At 43.3% G+C, this 21,701-nt stretch overlaps 1 protein-coding gene across 1 annotated transcript in view; it reads right to left on the bottom strand.

The window, feature by feature from the left end:
• The window catches only part of ABCE1 (ATP binding cassette subfamily E member 1), a 48,926-nt gene that overhangs the window by 11,185 nt on the left and 16,040 nt on the right, over positions 1-21,701 (bottom strand). Inside the window, exons 3-11 of the mRNA XM_069744022.1 lie at positions 19,582-19,667; positions 6,769-6,866; positions 4,210-4,327; positions 3,682-3,819; positions 3,445-3,514; positions 2,184-2,280; positions 1,997-2,086; positions 1,068-1,189; positions 672-893 (exon numbers count right to left, since the gene is read on the bottom strand). Of these exons, the coding sequence (XP_069600123.1) occupies positions 672-893; positions 1,068-1,189; positions 1,997-2,086; positions 2,184-2,280; positions 3,445-3,514; positions 3,682-3,819; positions 4,210-4,327; positions 6,769-6,866; positions 19,582-19,667 (1,041 nt within the window). The remainder of the gene's footprint in view (positions 1-671; positions 894-1,067; positions 1,190-1,996; positions 2,087-2,183; positions 2,281-3,444; positions 3,515-3,681; positions 3,820-4,209; positions 4,328-6,768; positions 6,867-19,581; positions 19,668-21,701) is intronic.

Genomic DNA, 21,701 nt, shown 5'->3' with positions numbered 1-21,701 from the left:
CTTCACAATATAATTCCTGTGTCAGTGCCACATTAACTGGAAGTAATGGGGCTGTGCCGCAATGCTAGACGCCGACTGTTCACAAGTGTTTCATGGCTTCTGATTTTCCTTAAAGGAAATCTGTCAGCAGGTTTTTCTTATATAATATGAGAGCACCATTTTGTAGGCAGGGTAAGGGACACTGATTTCAGCAGGTAAGATCTCTTTTGCCCTTTCAATAGAATCAGGATTTTATCAGCAGAAGATTATCAGTACAGGACAAGCTGCCTGGTGCCTTGTAGTCTAACCTACCTTGCCTGCTCCCATCCCCACAACCGATCTCTATTCAATGTACACAGAAAGGTGTGGGGGCGGATTAAACACAGCTCAACTACTGAGCTCTGCTAAATCTGTGCCAGAGAAAACTATGACCATCATTACTGCTGTATCCAGTAAACTAAGTGATATATCTCTGGAATCAGGGTCTCTGTCCATACCTGATGCTAGTTTACATAGCAAAACCTGATGACAGATTCCTGTTAAGTAATAGGGAGGTAGAAGACCAATTCTACCACATACCAAGGTGTGACCATAAGTATTGTCTCAGGATCTTTGCCCTGTCCATGTATTTTGGAAAAACTAGGAGAATATTTTCACAGAAAATGCCACGTGTGAATTTATACACCACTCACCATTCTCTCCCAACATGACCATGATTTCGGAGTCTGTGAACTCTCCAGAAACAATCTTAAGCTGGAACTCGCCCATCTGTTTTCTCATTGATGGATACTTGTACATGCACATCTTCTTGATCTCTTCCTCAGTGGCAGTTTCAGCTACCTTGAACACCAAAGAGCAGTCTCTGAACCTTAAATTTTCAGTGGGAACATAGCCATCCAAGAAGATGTTAATGCCTGATAGAGAGCAAAAAAAGATAAAAGGGGTGACAATATGATTAATGTTAATAGAAGGCACTGAAACATTCAGTATAGGCACGGCCAGACATAGGCATTCACGATAATATTAGCTAGGCTGCCCATACTCATACAAAACATACCAATACTCCTCACTGACAAAGCAAAACCTACCTTCCCTGACGCTGAAGGGCATAGTGACCACACCGTAAGCACTTGGCACACCGTACAAGCAGCAGATGAAGTCCGAGAGATAGTCCAGGACACTCAGATCGTGCTCTACAACTATAATGTAACTGAAAAGCAGAAACAGTCATCAGCGGCATGTCCCATGATTACATCTTCATTTATTAGATCAAATAAACTGAACACGTTCACAACTGGAATCATTTACCAATTGCTCCTGTGCTGAGATTTAACCCCTACAGATGTGGCATAGCGTCCACTATGTTCTTAAAGACACGACACTCCCATAAAATTAATTAAAAATGCTGTCATTTTGTACACTAGAAAAGCTTCACCAGTCCCTGGCTCATAGATGTGCGCGCCACTCAGCAGAGGCGCCAAATTCAATAACTGGCGTGCACCTATTAATGAATTTGGTGCCTCTTGAACTACGCCAGTCTTGAGGAATCGGCCCCAATGTCCAATATCTATCCTCTCGCGCAGTGCCAATTAGACTTTAAGTTAAATAGTAACAAAGCATTTGAGATTATATATATATATATATATATATATATATATATATATATATATTGTATTATTTACAAGTAGATCTGTGGGATTGCAGGTTTTGACACCAACACCGATAGGTCAAAGTAGTTCCAAGAGGTGCACAGCTCCTGGCTAGTGGGGTAACTCACTAAGGGGGCACTGAGGCAGGTGCTGTGCACACCTTTTGGGGTGTTTTTAAGTGGTTGGTGAGGGTTCTCAAAGATCTACTTGCAAATAACACAACAAATAGTCAGTCTGGAAGGATTTGTGTGCTAGGCTCAAAGATTGACTGACAATCCCAGCAGGAGAAAGAGGTAACGCAGCTCTGTAGCTATTCTTCAGCTGAATTGCTAATAAAATGAGACTTGTGAACAGGATAGTTCTTTTACCGGTCCGGATCGATGAGAGATCTGATGGTAATAGCAGCTTTAAGACGCTGCTTCACATCTAAATAACTGGATGGTTCATCAAACATGAAGCTGGGAAAAGAAAAATACAAGTGTTAAAACCGCACTTGACATAGAGACTGCTGTTAATAATGACTTGTGGGGGGCTCCGGTAAGCAGCTTCTCTTACATGTCAGCTTTCTGGATACAGACGACAGCACAGGCAAATCTCTGAAGCTCGCCTCCGGAAAGGTCCTCCACATTTCGGTCCCTCAGATGAGTAAGATCTACGACAAACCAACAATGGGATTATGGCAATATACAATGTGAGCAGAGCCTTCCCGATATTTACACCTTTGGCCCCAGGGGGGAATCATTTCTCGCATTACTCAGCGCTCCAAAACCGCTTAGGTAGCATGGCTGTGTACACCTGGGTACAGATCTACGGCTATATTGTTTGACCACACTATAAGAGACTCAAGGCTTTTTCTTTTCATTTTTAATAAACTTGTTAGGTGTCCTATTGATTTCAGTGATTACAGGGCCATTCCTAAAGACACACATTTATTAAATCAGTTGCGCCAGAATTCTGGCTCTAACACGTCCCCTCAATGTGAACAGTGCCGACCTTAAGGAATCGGGGCCATAGCCCCGATGGAGTAAGATGCGCCAAATTAATTAAGACAAGTGCGCCTCTTAATTACTGGTACATTTTATAGCTGCTGTGTACCAATGCAATATATGTGATTTGGCCAGGGACTAATTTCTGCCCACTTTATAGGAGGTGGCCAGAAAAGGTGTGAAAATGTAAATTGTCGCACTCGCAAACCGACGAAACTACGATCTGTGCTACATTTTTACAACATTGGATGCATTTCGTGTCAAAATTATGGCAAACACAGCTTGAAGAATCACCTCATAGGCTAGTCGACACTTAAAGCGGCAGTCCAATCTCCAAGATCCTATCCCAATATGTAATAGGTGTAATAATATTAGCAAATACTTCCAAATAGACATGTAGTACAGTTCTTCTGATTCACTATGTCACTACCCACTGGATAGGTAACCCTTTACATCTATGTTGGTTCCACCGCTGTGCTGCCGACCATATCTAACAATGGGACACTTGTGCTTCAGTTTTCCCCTGGCTAGAAGACCACGACCAGGAAACACTGAATGGAGTGTGCACACGTACCCTGCATATAGCGCTTTACTATCTTTGTCAAGTCTCAAAGACCTGAAATGTTGCACGTCTGCCCCACTACAATTCAACACGTTCAGGCTATGGGGACAACTTGATTAGGCTGTTAACTTGCTTGATCCTTTTTTCCATGGGTAATAAGTGGCTTCTACGATGCCTGAAAGCCACTACTGAAAAACATGCATGCTCAGCAGTCTGTATGCTCAAGTCTATGCCTAGCTTTAAGGGGCCGTCTCCATACTGTACTTACCAAGCTGCTCACAAACAATAGTCTGGGTCTTGGTTTCATCCTTACGATCCAAAATGGTCCCCACTGGGCCCTTTGAACACAAATATTGTACATTAACCTTTTTGCACTGAAAACACTCTTAATTTAGGTCAGTACGATGTAATAAAAAAAGCATTAAATATTAGCAGCACTTCACTTTTATATATTTCACTTATAACCACCCCCTGAGAAACTAAAGACACAAAAGTGCACACTAACTTTTGCAGCTTTTGGAATTTGGTCCACATATTGAGGCTTAATAATGGCTTTCAAGTCATCCTCAAGAATCTTGGTGAAATAGTTCTGCAGCTCCGATCCCCTAAAATAAGTCAGAATTTCTTGCCAATCTGGAGGATCCTGAAATGACAAAGATAACTCAAGGGTTGGACGACATGCTAAATTATAATGACATGGTGCAGATTAGAAAAAGCTAAAAATGGGATCACATTCACCTCCCGCATCAAGAAATCTAACATTTCTACCTGCTGCAACTTAATCTGGATATAAAGAGTAGTAACGGAGGTCATTATGAGCGGAATAATGCACTAGATAGGATGATTTAGTAACTGGAGGAGATGGCCGTAGTGGTACTTTGTTCACAACTACAAAAAGGAGTTTTAAAGGGGTTGTCCCGTAGGAAAATCCCTGCGCTCATAGATGAGAAAGAGGTTGTTACTTGCTTGGGTGTTGTATTCCATAGTTCCTGACACCAAAGATGACCACAAAAAGCACCTGTAGTTTACTTACGTCATACTTCCCAAGATTAGGTTTTTGTTTTCCAGCCAGAATTTTCAATGCAGTTGATTTTCCAATACCGTTGGTGCCAACTAATCCAAGCACCTCACCAGGCCGGGGAATAGGCAACCTGGAGGTAGAATTAGTTATAGCCTTGAGAAGAGGTATTATTACATTTGTTAAAGGTTCACTTAGTGGTCAAAACTCCATCAGTCTAACATACACTTATTTTCTTTACAGGGTTCATCACTGCCATGCCTCCCGACTTCCTGATTGCTGGGGAAATGAGGGCTGGGGGCGCGGGTGCTAGTTACCTAAAACAGTGCGCTCCCGATGTCGCTGTATGAGGCAGCTTTGTCTCTGCAGTATCAGAAGTAAAATGGAAATGAAGGTGACGCTCCTGTGATCTAAGGCTACTCTCACACTAGCGTCGTACTCGGCCCGCGCAGTGCGTCGGGCCGACATACCGACGCTAGCAGTGAATGCGCCGCACAACGGGAGCAGCGGATGCATTTTTCCAGCGCATCCGCTGCCCCATTGTGAGGTGCGAAGAGGTGGGGGCGGAGTTCCGGCCGCGCATGCGCGGTCGGAAATGGCTGACCGTCGGCAGCAAAAAAGTTACATGTAACGTTTTTTGCAGCCGACGGTCCGCCACAACACGGCGCAACCGTCGCACGACGGTTGCGACGTGTGGCAAAGCGTCGCAGTGCGACGCTAATGCAAGTCAATGGAGAAAAACCGCATCCTGCAAGCACTTTTGCAGGATGCGGTTTTTCTACAAAACGACGCATAGCGACGTGCAGTGCACGACGCTAGTGTGAAAGTAGCCCAAGGTGGCCTCAGTACAGTGCTTGCAAGCTCACTGCAAAACAGCTTGTAAGCACTAAACATTTTCCCCTTGTGAAATACACAATGAAAAAGTAGAGGTTTGGGGGAAATAGGGCCAAATGCGAATACGTAAATGGAAAGTTTTTAGTTTTAACTGACTTTTTCCACATTTACCAGTCCCAGAAGATGGGAATAATCCTTTAAGCAACTCACAAAATTGAGATAGACACACTAAAGACCTTAAAATGCTTCAGCAGTACATCCAGTAAAAAATATGACTTATTCCAATGCAATTAAAAGGAAAATGGACACCTCCAAATACATCCAATAACATGTGATCCTACCTGTTTAAAGGTGTAAACCAGCCCGTAGTCATTGCTAGGCTAAATGTGTAGGATCGCATCACATTACTGGATGTATTTGGAGATGTCAATTTTACTTTTAAATTGCTTTGGAATAAAGTTGTATTGTTTTTACATGGAAAAATGGTTGGAGGATTGTCCTATTGGGTTCACAGAGAGAGAGACAAGGTTTAAAGGACAGGATTGCGTCCATGTTGATGCGCACAGTGTTTCAGAAGGGGTGAGCTGGTTTTCCTCCACCAATGCTAAAGAACTTGACAGAAATTCCAAACCTTCATGACATACATTTACGTCATATGTCGTGTCCCTGACTTTGATGCAGGCTCACACACTGAGCCATCTTTCCCGGCTGACAGTGGCTGAATTATTCAGCCATCATCTGCTTTTAACAACTGGCAGGGTGACATGACCACAGGGCAGCAATGGGTTACCGAGCCAGATGGGGAATGCTGAAGACCTCTGTGCCAGTCACGACAATTCACCTGTGAAAAGCCTGCATTTAGCTGGCGTTCATTGGGTACCGTGATTTTCGCTATATACGGCAGTGCTAATGCACTATGTATAGCACAAGAGGGAAGACAATCGTAGGTTCAAGTCTCCTAAGGGGACTGTTAAATACAGTAAAAAAAAAGTTTTAAAAATATGAACAAAAATGACAAAACTTCAAATAAAAAAAATACACATTTGGTATTGCTACATTCATAAAAGTCTGATCTATCAAAATCTAAAATAAATTAATCTGATTGGCAAACAAAATAAAATTGAAACACCAGAATTACGTTTTTTTTTTGCTGCTGCAACATTGCAATATAATGCAATAAGAGGCGATCAAAACATTGCAGCTACCCTAAAATGGTAACAGTAGAAAGGTCAGCTTAGGACAAAAAAATAAGTCCTCACACAGCCCCAAATGCTGAAACTTGAAAATGTTTTGGGTCTTGGAAAATGGCAACATTAGCAATTTATTTATTTATTTTTAATAATTTCAAATTTTTTTTTTCACAAAAAAAAAAACAAACGCACTTTTTTTGCCATTTCAATGTACCTTGAATTTATTTCCGGCTTTCCAGTACAACTGATAAAATTAATGGTGTCATTCAAAAGTACAACTTGCCCGCAAAAGACAAGCTCTCATACGACTATGTGGACGTAAAAAAAAAAGCTATGCCTCTTGGAAAAATAAATTTCAAGAAGTCAAGGGGTTAAAAGGGTTTCATCTGGTACAACAAAGCTATACTCTGGTCCATGGGCTGGGTCTGGAGATGTGACCGTAATTGGAACCACATTCAGGACACAAGTGGGGCAGAACCTTTTCCTAATCTTACAAAACCCCTTTTAAACTACCATTAAAGACTGACGCCATTTATCGGATTATTCTTACCTGTGAAGCTTAAAGGCATTGGCACAATATCTGTGGGTGGTTTCCTTCTCCAAGTTGCTTGGCAGGTTAACAATGGACAAAGCGCCAAAAGGACATTTCTGTTAAGAGTTAGAAATCCATTTAGTCTCAAATATGTGACAAAAGTGTAAAAGCGAATTATTTTTTGTTAATACCAGCCTTGTTCTTTTTCTTTGTAGCCGGTTGAAGCCTAAAGTGAACTGAACCAGAATTCTGGTGTAAAACAGCTTGAAATGTCGCAAAGTATTTGTGCAAAAAAAAAAACCTGTTGTGACACTTGCCGTTTTTACACCTGTTTCGGCAAACCAGGCAAAGTCATCATAATTTAGGCCACAAGAGTGGAGTTAGTGACAAGAGAAAGGTACTCCAGTTAGTGACTGGAGTACATTCTTTGTTACGTCACACGCCAGCCGAAAAACGTGCACCACTCCTACGCTTTTTTATTTCACTTATCAGCCGCAGTCTATATGTATGACAATCTTAGACTCATGACTGAGTTATGTCTCATATTACATAATGTTATGTATAATCTTTTTAATTTATTTCGTTATACATTGGGAATCATGATTATGGAATTCCGCTTTATCTTTATACTTGTCCCTTGTTCTCCAATATATACATGGCCTATGCAAATGTGTTACTTTCCATAGGGCGTCTTGCACAAACACCATTATCCATCATGATAAAATGAATATACAAGCACTTTTTATGATGGTTATTTATTGGATGGTATTTAGCATTAATGTTAGGGTAAGTTCACACAGGACGTTTTTGCTGCTTTATTTTCTGCAGCAAAACCTGATCTTCTTGGCAGGCAGGTTTAGGCGCTTTTTTGTTGCGTATTTGGAGCGTTTTTTTTTTTTCACTTTCTCCATGCTAATGTCCTTGAATTTTCAGCAGCAAAAACGCAGCAAATAACGATACCTGTGTTTTTTCAACACCCACTCAAGTCAATGTGTGAAAAACGCAGAAAAAAAACGCAGAAAAAAAAATGCTGAAAGAAGTGACATGCTCTATGTTCAAAAAGCGCAAAGCACAAAATACTGATCACACAAAAAACCAATGTGTGTGTGAGATTTCTGAAAGCTCATAGGCTTTGCTGGTCCTGTAAAAAGCAGCTGAAAATTAGCATAAAAAACCGCAGCAAAAACGCCCTGTGTGAACTTACCTTTATATTTATTTAAATAATTGTGATCAACTCATTAATTGGATGGAAAATCTTAAGTCATTGGTATTCCTCATTTTGACAATTGTGATTTACATATAGATTTTTATTACTTATTTTGTTTAGTTCTTTTGTACTTTCTGTTATCTCATTTTTATGTGTTGCTTTTACAATGAAGATCTATGGAGCCTAAGGACAAGGTTTTTACATTGTAAAAGCGACTTCGAGGTTACACAGAGCATCGTGATCCTGCAAATTGGAACAGCAGTCAAACCCAGAAAACTAGCGCAGTGGTGATGAAAACTGTAATAGATGGCCTCGAGAGTATATTACTGCTCTTCACTACAGTACGCATTTATTTACACAGGTTTAGGCAATCAAAAAAAAAAAAATGATTGGGATTCAGTAAGTTGCCAACAGCTTTCTCCCATTAACCGAAGGATGCTGGTTTCATCGACACTTTACGGGGTGTCGAGAGCTAATCTTTAAATTAGGTGACGTATTCAACTCTCAGCTGTTATGTGACCACGTCATTTTTCGCTTTGCTTTAGGGTCTGTATTGGGAGGGATACGGATTCTTTCCTTAATCATTTATACATTTGTACAAATTGAGCTTTTGTGGCCTTATAACATGCTGCGATTTGGATTAATGTGCTTGTTCATGCGGATTTAATCTTGTCGTGCTGTCTTTATACATCTTTTCGATAATAAAAACATTGATTCTTATATGTTGGATGTGCCAGGATTTGTTTAATTTGGCATACTCTCTTGCTTTTTTAATTGTTCATATTGACAACGATTACAGTGCGCTCTCTTGCAGTCTATTTCAGGTTACAGTGCGCTCTCTTTCACGTTACAGTGCGCTCTCTTTCACGTTACAGTGCGCTCTCTTTCACGTTACAGTGCGCTCTCTTTCACGTTACAGTGCGCTCTTTCACGTTACAGTGCGCTCTTTCACGTTACAGTGCGTTCTCTTCAGGTTACAGTGCGTTCTCTTCAGGTTACAGTGCACTCTCAGTCTTTCAGTTTACAGTGCGCTATCTTTCAGGTTACAGTGCGCTCAGTCTATTTCAGGTTACAGTGTGCTCTCTTCAGGTTACAGTGCGCTTTCAGTCTATTTCAGGTTACAGTGCGCTCCCTTTCAGTCTAATTCAGGTTACAGTGCACTCGCTTTCAGTCTATTTCATTTTACAGTGTGCTCTCTTCAGGTTACAGTTCACTCTTTCAGGTTACAGTGCGCTTTCTTTCAGTCTATTTCAGGTTACAGTGCGCTCCCTTTCAGTCTATTTCACTTTACAGTGTGCTCTCTTCAGGTTACAGTGCGCTCTCAGTCTATTTCAGGTTACAGTGCGCTCCCTTTCAGTCTATTTCATTTTACAGTGTGCTCTCTTCAGGTTACAGTTCACTCTTTCAGGTTACAGTGCGCTTTCTTTCAGTCTATTTCAGGTTACAGTGCGCTCCCTTTCAGTCTATTTCACTTTACAGTGTGCTCTCTTCAGGTTACAGTGCGCTCTCAGTCTATTTCAGGTTACAGTGCGCTCTCAGTCTATTTCAGGTTACAGTGCGCTCCCTTTCAGTCTATTTCATTTTACAGTGTGCTCTCTTCAGGTTACAGTGCGCTCTCTTTCGGGTTACAGTGTGCTCTTCGCTCTATTTCAGGTTACAATGTACACTCTGCTATATTCATTAATGTTGCCCACCTGTGCAGAGCTTTGGTTGAAAGTAATCAAGAGGTGCATAGCTCTTAAATTTGGCACATCTTCAACACACCATATTCTTCTCTACAGGCTTAAAGGGAAGGTGCCATCAAATTTTTTTCCCCCCAGTAATTGAAAAAATGTAAAGAATTAATGTTTACATTTTCTTTAAAAATATTATCGGGGGCATGGGGTGGGTGTCCGTGGGCACGGGGTGTCAGTGAGCTTGGAGGGGCTCAGCCTCAGTCTTTCCTCTTCTGCTCCCTGGATCACTAGTCTCAGACTGCTGCAACCTGCTCTCTTCTCTGGAATGTAAAGTAGGACGATCAGGCATGAGACCTAAGGAGCTGCAGGACTACAACACTTAGGAGCTCAGTCCTGGCATGCTGGGACTTGTAGTGACACTGCAGCTGGAGGTCTGCTCCCTTGTAGGGTCTGCTTCGTTGTGGGGTCTGCTCCCTTGTGCCAACCATAGCCCAAGTATTAGAACAGCATTATTATGGCGCTCCCAGGAGATGGACATGTGCCAGGGCGGCTGTCGGACCTTCTGCAAAATCCTGGATCCATCACCGAAGCTGCCGCCCACCTCTTTACCCTGTGCAGCCCTCCCACCTGATCCATTGGTGAAGTTCCCCGGCTGCTGCCTGTCTGCACACTGATCCCCCTGCACCATGCACAGCAGGCAGGGAAGGGTTAACCATTACAGGCCAGCCTGGCTTTCGGTGCCGCTCCTTGTAAGCACAGCAGGGACCCTGTGGTGCAGAGAATTGCTCTATTTTCAGAAGCATTGATCTCTGTGGAGCTTCGCACCGAGCAGGGAGACTCCAGGCTGCGGTCTGCACAGAGTCACTATCAGGGTATGTGCACACGTCCGGATTTTTAGCGTTTTTTTTTGCGGAATTTCGCTATAAAAACGCTATAATTCCGCATCAAAAACGCGAAAAATATGCATCCTATCATTTAGAATGCATTCCGGATTTTTTGTTCAGATGGATGCGTTTTTTACCGCAAAAAAAAAACGCATTCCGCAAAAAAAATGGACATGCTCATTCTTTTTGCGGATTTTTTGCGGATTTCTAAGCCAAAATGACTTTCAGGGAAAAAAAAAAAAAAAAAAAACGCTAAAATTCCGCAAAAAATCCGCGCAAAAAACGCGATAAATCCGCACGGAATAAAACGCGATTTTCTGCCAGAATTCTCCGGATTTTGTCAGGAAAAAAACCTGACGTGTGCACATACCCTCAGGGTGGTGAAGTGCAACACATCCAGCCACATATCAGTAATGCACAGAAAAGCAGCAGACATAGCACTCCATGTACAGGGAGACAGTACTGCTGCTGGGCTGATTTCCTGCCAGTGGACCGAGGGTGGAAGCTCAGTGCAGGTCGGCAGTGAGCGGTGATCGCAGCCTGTACTATAATACTAATTACAGGCTGCGATCACCACTAGCGCTGCGGATACTTACCCTGGACCCTGGCTTCCCAGCAGCTTCTCCCCGACATCTCCTGTCATCGCAGCCCACAACATACTCTGCGGGCTACAATAAAATGGCCGCAATCTCCTCCTACAGCTGTGATCTGGATAGCCCAGGGTGGCGTGCCCAGGTCACAGCTGAGAGGCAGGAGCGGCCTCAATGTCAGAGATACGGTCGGTGTTCGACTGCAGTCTCTTATGCCCATGGCTGCTGTAAGTGAAGTGCAAGTGTGGTGCCCAGACACTTACGCCCACACTAACGAAAATGGCAGCCCAGAGTGGCAAAAGTAAAAGTTAATAAAACTATGAAAGTAGTTCATTTAATTTTGTATTAAAAATAAACTGGGGGAGAGGTGGGGGAGGATTGTGATTTTTTTTTTCCAATTCTGGACAAGAATTTAAAGTGACCCTCCAGTCTAGAGAACATTTTCTATGTGGTGTGGTGTGCCTGACGTTATATTATTTGGTGCCCTCCTGTGCATGCCTCTGCTGCCGATCTATGGTCACTTGTGCAGTGCCATAAAATAGCCACAGCACTTCTGACTATCCAAGACACACAAGGCTTGAGACTTCTCCGTAGTCTGATAGGCATGTTGAATAGACAGCAAGTTGGGACAAGCAGACCCCGTGGAAGTTCAAATTCTGGAACACGACCCGAACTTTATTCCAAAGTTTGATTCGGGTACCAGAACTGTACCTGATCTTGCACCAAAACCCCATGAATACAATAGGGACCCAAACGTTAGAACTTGAATGTCTCTTTCTCAACGGGAAAAGTCAGAGTTTGGTGTTTTCATAAATCTTGCTATTATGTGCCACTGAAAACATCCACTGTATTTATTTTAGCAATATTACCTTTAATCATGCTGTAGCAGCACATCTTCAGTGCTGGATCCAGCTCTCATGGGGTTAATGGACAACTTCTTTTCTCCTGACTTATTGTGCTCTAATACTACAAGTTCCATGATGCATTGCACTGGCCTCTAAGCCCAATCCTAGCACAACCACTCCAAAAACACACCCAAACCCCTCCCTCCTCTCTCTCCAAAAAGATTTGTGATGTTATTTCTTGTCCAACCCACACTCCATTACACACAGGTAGGTAGGTAGATAGATACATACATACAAAGATATATCTATCTATCTATCTATATCTTTTTCCATAGATATGTCCATATCCATGTTTCTAAACCCCTTCATCCCTGGAGCTTTTTTCGATCCCCTTCTTTCCAGAGCCATAATTTTTCCGTCAATATGGCCATGTGAGGGCTTATCTTTTGCGGGACAAGTTCTACTTTTGAACGACATCATTGGTTTTACCATGTCGGGTAACAGAAAATGTGAAAAAAATTCAAAGTGTGATGAAATTGCAAAAAAAGTGCAATCCCACACTTGTTTTTTTGCTTGGCTTTTTTGCTAGGTTCACTAAATGCTAAGGCTGTGTGCACACGTTGCAGATTTGATTGCAGATCCGCAGGGTTTTTTGCCACACGGAATTGCATCAAATCCGCAGAGTAGTGCACAACCAATGTAAGTCTATGGGAGCCGCAAACTTGTTGTGCACATGCTGCGGAAAAGGCCGCACCGAAACGCAGCTTTTTTTTTTCCTGCAGCATGTCACTTCTTTTGTGCGGAACTGCAGCGTTTCTGCACCCTTAGACTTTCATTGAGTCGAGCACATCCGCAGCAAAACCGCAGATGTAAAAAAGATCTGCAGTTTTGCTGCGGATGTGGGTCCGAGAAACGCTGCAGTTCAGGAGGAGGGAAGTGTGTGGGCGGTGACTGTGTGCGTGTATGTGTGTGCGGGCGGGGCAGGCGGGCTGTTCGGATGTGTGCGGGACTGTCAGGGTGTGTGCAGGTCTGTGTGTTTAGGCCTGTGTGTGCAGGCATCATCCGACTACATGTACGCAGCATCCAATCTGCAGCTAATCCGGATGTAATCCGGATAGTGGACACGCACCCTACACATACATCTATCAATAGATATATCTATAGATATATGAATAGATAAATGTATGCATCTGTAGATCTATCTATATGTAGATCTGTCTATCCATCTCATCTATCTGTCTATGTGTGTTTAATGGAGTGTGGGTTGGACAAATGTAAAAGAGAGGTTAGACAATAATGACATCACAAATCTTTTTTTTTTTTTTATTGTTCAATAGTACATCTTTATTTAGCTTTCAAAAACGCATTCAAAAACGCACAAAAACTGCGCAAAAAGCGCACCAAAAACGAATAAAAAAGCATCGAAACCGCGTAAAAAGCGCACCAAAACTGCATCTAAAAAGCACAAAAACCACACCCAAAACTGCATCAAAACCGCGCAAAAAACGCATCAAAACTGCACCAAAAAGTAAAACTGCACCAAAAAAGCATCAAAAACTGCACCAAAAACTGCATCAGGCTATGTGCACACGTTGCAGATTTGCCTTGCGGATTTTTCTGCACTAAATCCGCAGCTCTTGGCAGAAAATGGAGATGCTTTTTTGCGCGGTTTTGATGCAGTTTTTGAGGCTGAATAAAGATGTAATATTGAACAAAAAAAAAAAAGACTTGTGAGGTCATGTCTTGGCCAACCTCCTCTTTTACATTTGTCCAACCCACGCTCCATTACAGACATAGATAGACAGACAGACAGATACCGTATTTTTCGGACTATAAGATGCACCGTACCATAAGACACACCCCAAATTTGGGGTGAAAATTGCAGAAAAAAAAGATTTTTTTATAAGATGGGGGTCCGTCTTATTTTCCGAATTTAAGATCTCTTACCTGAGGGCAGGCAGTGGCAGAGCAGGGTCACAGTAGGCATGGTGGTGGCAGAGGTGAGGTGATGCTGAGGTGCGGTGGGCGGAACGGCGTGCACCTGAGCAGGGTCCCATCCTGCTTAGGTGGGTGACGCCATGGCCTGGTGTCCATGGGGAGGTTGCGGCAGTGCTGTGGCGGCGGCAGATGTGCGGTCACATCCTCAGGTGGCGGCAGCCAGGGTCCCTTCCACATTTGAGGTGACGCCACGGCAGTATTGAAGGAGAGCAGCAGAGCTGGGTGAGTCACGGTTTTCCCGGTGGTGGCGGGCATACCGGCATTGTGGCGGCGACAGAGGTGCAGGGATGATGTGGCGCGGTGACCAGTATGGTGTGAGCAGGGTTCCGTCCACATTTGAGGTGAATCCGCGGCCCGGTATTGAAGGAGAGCAGCAGAGCTGGGTGAGTTACGGTTTTCCCGGTGGCGGCGGCCATCTTTCTGAGGCCGCACGTGCGCAGATTCAGTACTCTGCTTCCCAGGGCTTCAGGAAAATGGCCGCGGGAGGCCGCGCGTGCGCAGATGGAGATCGCGGCGGCCATTTTCTTGAAGCAGAGATCTCAATCTGCGAACTCGGCTTCAGGAAAATGGCCGCCGCGATCTCCATCTGCGCACGCGCGGCCTCCCGCGGCCATTTTCCTGAAGTGCGAGGAAGCAGAAAACTCAATCTGTGCACGCGCGGCCTCAGGAAGATGGCCGCAACCACCGGGAAAACCGTAACTCACCCAGCTCTGCTTCTCTCCTTCAATACTGGGCCACAGATTCACCTCAAATGTGGACAGGACCCTGCTCACGCCATACCGGTCACCGCGCCACGTCATCCCCACACCTCTGTCGCCGCCACAATGCCGGTAAGCCTACGTTCCAACTATAAGACGCACCCCCCCATTTTCCTCACAATTTTTTTTGGGGAAAAAGTGCGTCTTATAGTCGGAAAAATACGGTAGATAGATGGAATGAGATAGATGTAGATAGATATATGGATAGCTAGGCTAGGTTCACATTGCGTTAAGGCAATCCGTTAAGCGCATAGCGCTAGCAGATTGCGCTAATGCAATGTTTGTTTAGGGTCGGCGTTCGGCGTCCCCGCTAGCGCAGCGTCCGAGGTCCATCACAAAAGAATGGCACATCGCTAGCGCGTGCCGAAAATGGCATGCGCTAGCGATGCGCTACAGGCAGAAATCACATTGCTGTCAATGGGTGCGCTAACGGACCCGTTGCACGGCGTTAATTGCGACATTTTCGCCGTGCAACGCAGTCCGTTAGCGTTAACCCATTAACGCAATGTGAACCTAGCCTTAGGCTACTTTCACACATCAGGTAATTGCCGTCAGGCATAATCTGGTGAGTTCTGAAAAAAAACGAATCCGTTTTTTTTTTCTCATAGAGTTGTATTAGCGCCGGATTGTGCCTGATGGCCTAACGTTTCATCCGATTTTTGACGGATCCGTCAAAAGAAACTGTTTCCGACGGACAGACAAAATGTCCAGAGGAAAGTTTTTTCTGGCCGGCGAAAAAAAGCGCAGCGACAGATCCGGCGAAAAACATATGAAACAGAGATGTGAAATTATGAATCCAGCCTTCGAATCAGTTTTTTGCCTGCATTTTTTCAATTGAAATCATGCACATTTTCTGTTCTCTCTTTAAAAAAACCAACGGATCAGTTGCATCTGTTTTTCACTTTTTGCAACGGATCCATTTTTTTTTAAAAATTCGCTGGATTCTGCCAGATGGAAACAAACTGATGTGTAAAAGTAGCCTAGCTATCCATATATCTATCTACTTCTATCCATCAGGCAGGATCCGTTGCAAATAGTGAAAAATTGATGCAACTGATCCGATTTTTTCTGAGAGAGAACGGAAAATGTGCATGATTTCAATGAAAAACTGGATATAGATATATATATATATATATATATATATATATATATATATATATATATATATATATATATATATATATATATATATATATATATATATAAACTGAACGTTTAATTCAACAAAAAAAAAAAAAAAAAAAAAAGAAGGAAAAAAAAATGGCATGGGCTCCCACACAATTTTCTGCGCCAGAGGGGGAAAGCCGACGGCCAATATTTGTAGCCTGGGAAGGGGTAATACCAATGGCCCCTCTCTAGGCTATGAATATCAGCCCGCAGCTGTCTGCGTAGCCTTTACTGGCTATTAAAATAGGGGCACCCCCCCCCCCCCAAAAAAAAAAAAAAAAAAAAAAAATGACATGGGGTCCCCCTATATTTTATAGCCAGAAAGGCTATGAAGACAGCTGCGGGCTGATATTCATAGCCTAGAGAGGGGCCACGGATATTGCCCCCCCCCCCCCGGCTACAAATACCAGCCCGCAGCCGCCCCAGAAATGGCGCATCTGTAAGATGTAATATTCCGGCAGTTAGCCCCTCTCTTCCCACTCCCCTGTAGGGGTGGGATATGGAGTAATAAGGGGTTAATGTCACCTTGCTATTGTAAGGTGACTTTAAGCCGGGTTAATAATGGCGAGGCGTCAATTCAAGCCTATCCATTATTAATCTTATAGTAGTGAAAGTGTTAAAAAAAAAAAAATAAATAAATAAAGACACAGCCAGAAAAAAGTATTTTAATATTCTTAATTTAACCATACTTACCATACTCGATCGCCTGCAAAAATTTAAAATAATAAACTAAAAATAATAAACCGAATACTCCCTGTCCGACGCAGTCCAATTAATAACGAGTGTCTCATGACGATATCCCCTATAGAACAGTGACATCGGGTGATGTCACTGCTCTATAGGACCTCCAGTGACATACTGACAGGAGACAATGGCTCCTGCAGTGTATCACTGAGGTTACCTGAGTTCATTGGTCTCACTTTATGGCATTGCTGCGTGGGAACTTTCTCACACAGCAGTGACAAGTGCGAAGGATACCTTCCGTCATTGTATTCCTGGAGCCCCTGGAGAGCGGTCGCATCAGCTGATGCTGCTGTTCTCCACGGAAGAGCGTCGTTGGACACTCGTTTTAATTGGATTTCTGCGGATCAGGGAGTATAGTGTTTGTTTATTATTTTAATATGTTTTACAGGTGACACCGGCTTCGGGGATCAAAGTGAGAAGTGATGGTGAGTATGTCTAGATGTAGCACGTAGCGTGCTGCATGCACGTAGCGTGCTGCATGTTGTATGTATGTTGCATGTATGTAGTATGTATGTTGTATGTATGTAGTATGTATATAGTAAGCATGTTATATGTATGTATGTTGCATGTATGTATGTTGTATGTATGTATGTTGTATGTATGTATGTATGTAGTATGTATGTATGTATGTATGTATGTATGTTGTATGTATGTATGTTGTATGTATGTTGTATGTATGTGGTTTTTTTTTATACATTCAACACATTAGCCAGATGATGAGACTACTACTGTCCCATCATTGGCTAATGTGTCACTCACTGTAGCAGGCATAGCCAGATGGGATTTGTAGTCCCATCGGAAGATGCCTGCACACAGAGACACACACACCAATGACCCCACCGCACAGCCCTGCAGACCCCTCTGCCCCGCCCGCACATCCCAGCCCCGGCTGCAGACCCACCGTGCACACCCCCCGCCACACATTCCAGCACAGCCAGCAGAGCAGACCACGCCGCCCCTCCCCCAGCACAGCCCCACAGTGTGACCCCAGCACCGCCCACAGCCCAGTCACTCTTGATGAGTGACCGCTGTCTGTGGAGGCTGGGTCACGCCTGCTGCTGACATGACGTCAATTTCCAGAGTCTGGAAATTGACGAGACGTCAGCGGAAATTAGCGGCGGCTGACCTGTGACCACAAGACCCGGACTCAGCCGCCGGCATAGCGCCGCTCACAGGCGAAAACGGCAACATAAGTTATTTGTAAAATTCATTAGGGGCCCCGGGGGGATACATTGGGGGGTTAATTGAAAGTAATGGACAACCCCTTTAAGTTTGGGATTACTCATCTCTAACAGCAAGGAGAAGCTAAAGAGAGCACCAAGTACTAATACTCCATATACACCACATCAAACTTCATCACTGTACAAGAGTCACTTAAAGATATTTATGCATATACAGTTTTGCTCAAAAGTTTACATACCCCGGCAGAATTTTTGCTTTCTTGGCCTTTGTGGAGAAAAAGTTTTGGTGTTATTATTCGTATTCTCTGAAAAAAGGCCAAGAAAGCAAAAATTCTGCAGGGGTATGTAAACTTTTGAACACAACTATATGTCATGTTATGCTTAGGCCTCATTCAGACGTGTTTTTTTTTTCTTGCAGGATAAACAACCAATTTTCATCAGTTTTTACCATCAGCATTTAATCACTTAAAAAAGTAAATAAATAAAAATCTGGTGGTTTCTAAGGCTTCTCCAAGCAGAGCATTAGGATGCAATCAGTGTGGTGCTCCAATTCTCACAGGCCACAGACATTAATGTGCGATTTTAAACTGTGACAGAGTAGATAAAAATTGGACATCTCAGTTTTTGTTTTTTTTTTCAGTTTCCAAGATGAGCTTTTGATGTTGCAGATTTTCTGCATCTACTTAGTAAATTAGGTTACTTGTGTTTTTTCATTGTGCAAGTGCGTTTTTACATTTTTGTATTTTCTGTCCCTTGTTGCTCTATCATGTTTCAAATAAAGCTGCTTTGTTTTTGATAATTTCTGATTTTTATCAAAACTTTATTGATAGCCATGTCCCCTTAGCTGGAACTGTAAGACGCTGCGTTTTTCATGCAGCAAAACCACCGAAAATCTCATTGTGGGAAAATAGCCTTAGGGCGGAGACAGACTGCTGTATTTCTCGTGCAAGAATCGCATCGTAAAACTCGTACTGGCTGTCTGCTCTACTGACCGGAGCTTGACATGCGGAATAGTAATCCATCATGCGGTCATGCTCGGGTCAGGAGAGGTGCCGGTTAGTCCCTGCAGTGTGATGCGATTCTCTCGCACGAGAAATACGGCAGTCAGTCTCTGCCCTTACAGTCAGCAAAAAACACATGTGAACAGCCCCTAAGACCATAATGAATCCATTTAAAGGGAACCTGTAATTGGGAATAAACCAAACCTATCACCATTAAATCATAAATGGGGTTCCTAGAACACTTTTATACCGTCTAAGTGCCACGGCACACTTCCAAAAGAGTGTTTTGCAATCAGCACTGCCCCGGTTCCTTCAAACACCACCTCTTCTACCTGGATGGAAGTGTATGACATCTCTACGGCATCCACATGGTGCTCAAAAATCACACTGACACAGCGGAATCAGAGACCATCAATGCGAAGTCATGTAATGCACAGGCTTCACTTGTACGTCACCAGCTCTCTGGCTGTTCAAAATGGCAGTGAGGTGCAACAGGTCTCCGATAACACTGCGCAGGTGCGAGACTTCAAGCACTGTGTGGATGATGGCATTGGAAGGGACCGGGTGGTGCTGGATTAGCCCAATGGACCAAACCGCGCAATTTACATGTACTGCGGGGCAAGTAGAAAACGCGATTTCAAAAGGTATGCAAGGGCACCTATGAGGATTTAAAGGGGTAGAACGTTGCAGGAACCCCCTCTGAATGATTTCAAAGATTATGGGCATGGTTTATAAGCCAAAAAATAAATAAATAAAAGAAAAACATTTCAATCATCTCACTTTGATGCAGATTCCACACCCGATGCAAAGGGTTTCTGAAATCCATACAATCTTACTTTGAGGAGTGACTTCAATGCACAATTTTCCTAAAATTAAATGAAAAAAGATCAATGCAAGGTGGTTAACCATTTTATAATTTACATGTAAATAGATCTGCAAGCAATGTTGTAGAGCATGTGAAAGGAGCAGACTGATATATCACATTGTGTGGGAAAAGATTCAATACAGCTAACATATTATTCATTGCAATCTTTTCATTCTCATTCTATTTTTCTATGTTTGTGACTTATAAAAAAAAAAAAAGTCAATTGTATTTTTATTATTTGTGCTTTTGATCTATCATTTTAATGGTCTTGCGCTGGAATACCTGAGGCATCTCTTGGCAGAAAATGCAGGCCAAAATGCTTGCGGATTTAATGAGGAACTGATGCGGATTGTCATGTGTTTTTTGATATGCGGATTTGCCTTACTCGATGTATAGTCAATCGGCGCAGAAACGCTGCGTTTTCACACAAAACTGACATGCTGCGGAATCCGCACGGATTTTTCCGCAGCATGTGCACAGCAATTCTCAAATTCCCATTGACTATCTTTGTTACTGGACTACACTGCGGATCTGATGCAATTCCACGATTCCAAAAAACGCTGCGGAAACGCATCAAAATCTGCAAAGTGTGCACACAGCCTAAATCCTATACTAAGGATTCTCCAGTGCTGAGAGTGGGCAATCATGTAGGCAGGTGGAGGAGCCGGGAAGTCACAGACAGGGAGGAGACTTACCAGAGTACAGCCAGGCCCATGTGCCCCAAACAGGGCTGTGGTGAGCCGAACCTCCGACTGCCTCATAAAGGCTTCACTACTGAGCACGTCCATAAATTGTAGAATAGATTAATCAACTAAAACTGATCAGGAACAGAACAGACATTTATAGGACATTTCACAACTTTCCCAAATTCCTATGAAAAAATATTCATCACATCTTGCATTGTACTCCTGTAGTCATCTGATTATATATTTTTGGAGTTGGACCATTTTATACCGACTCCATTAAAATGGATACAGACTCCACAGCTCAGGCACTAAAATCTAATCAGTAGCAAACTTCAGATGGCAGCTAAAGAAAAACAAAGCAGATTTCTTCAAAGCAACCAATTCCATCAGCATTACAGCGCCATTGCAGCTGTGTCTAAAATCAAGCTGACAGGTTCTCTTTAATATGTCAATCTATGGCAAGGTGTTAAAGGGAACCTGTCACCCCCTCCCCAGGCATTTTTAACTAAAAGAGCCACCTTGTGCATCAGTAATGCTGCATTCTGACAAGGTGGCTCTTTAAGGCCGGTTTCACATTTGCGTTTGTGTCCGCAGCGTTTCTACCGCATATATCCGCATGCGTTGTGTATTCCTATATTTAACATTAGGTACGCATGCGTTTGATTGTTCGCGTTTTGCCGCGTTTGACGACGCATGCGTCGTTTCGGCGTTTGCGGCTTGGTGCGGAAATGCAACATGCAGTAATTTTTAGAGGCGTCAATTTGCCGCCAGGAAACGCATGCGGTCGATTGCGCAAGGTTTGCGCCAAAAAAAAGCATTGCTGTTAATATAAACATATGCGTTCAGTAGCACAAGCGTTTGGTTGTGTTAGTTAACGCATGCGTTTCAATTGAAAAAAACATGTCTAGACACTGATAAGCCACCCCCCACATAGTAGGTGATAAAGGGAGATAGTGGACATTTGCAGGTCACTACTCAGCAAACACTGAAGCAGACGAGAGACAGGCTACATCTTGGAGGAAAACACTGAACAATGTGAGTATATCCTAGCCAATGCCTTTATTTTCTATTTTCTGTCTCTACATGTCCTAATTTCTTGCATTTCTTTCTTTCTACATGCATCAGAATGTCTTCTTCTTCTGAGGAGCAACGCCCTGGCATGGCCTTCCGTACCGCCACCACCACGATGCAGCAGGACCCTGGCATGGCCTTCCTTTCTACGAGCGCTATGGACTCTGGCATGGCTGCCCAATCTACGAGCACAATGGACCCTGGCATGGCCTTACGTTCTACGAGCAATATGGACTGTGATATGGCTGCCCGCTCTATGAGCACAATGGACCCTGGCA

This window comes from Ranitomeya imitator, chromosome 1, assembly GCF_032444005.1.
Source record: "Ranitomeya imitator isolate aRanImi1 chromosome 1, aRanImi1.pri, whole genome shotgun sequence".
Taxonomy (NCBI): Eukaryota; Metazoa; Chordata; class Amphibia; order Anura; family Dendrobatidae; genus Ranitomeya; species Ranitomeya imitator.
This window is presented reverse-complemented; position numbering and strand designations above follow the sequence as displayed.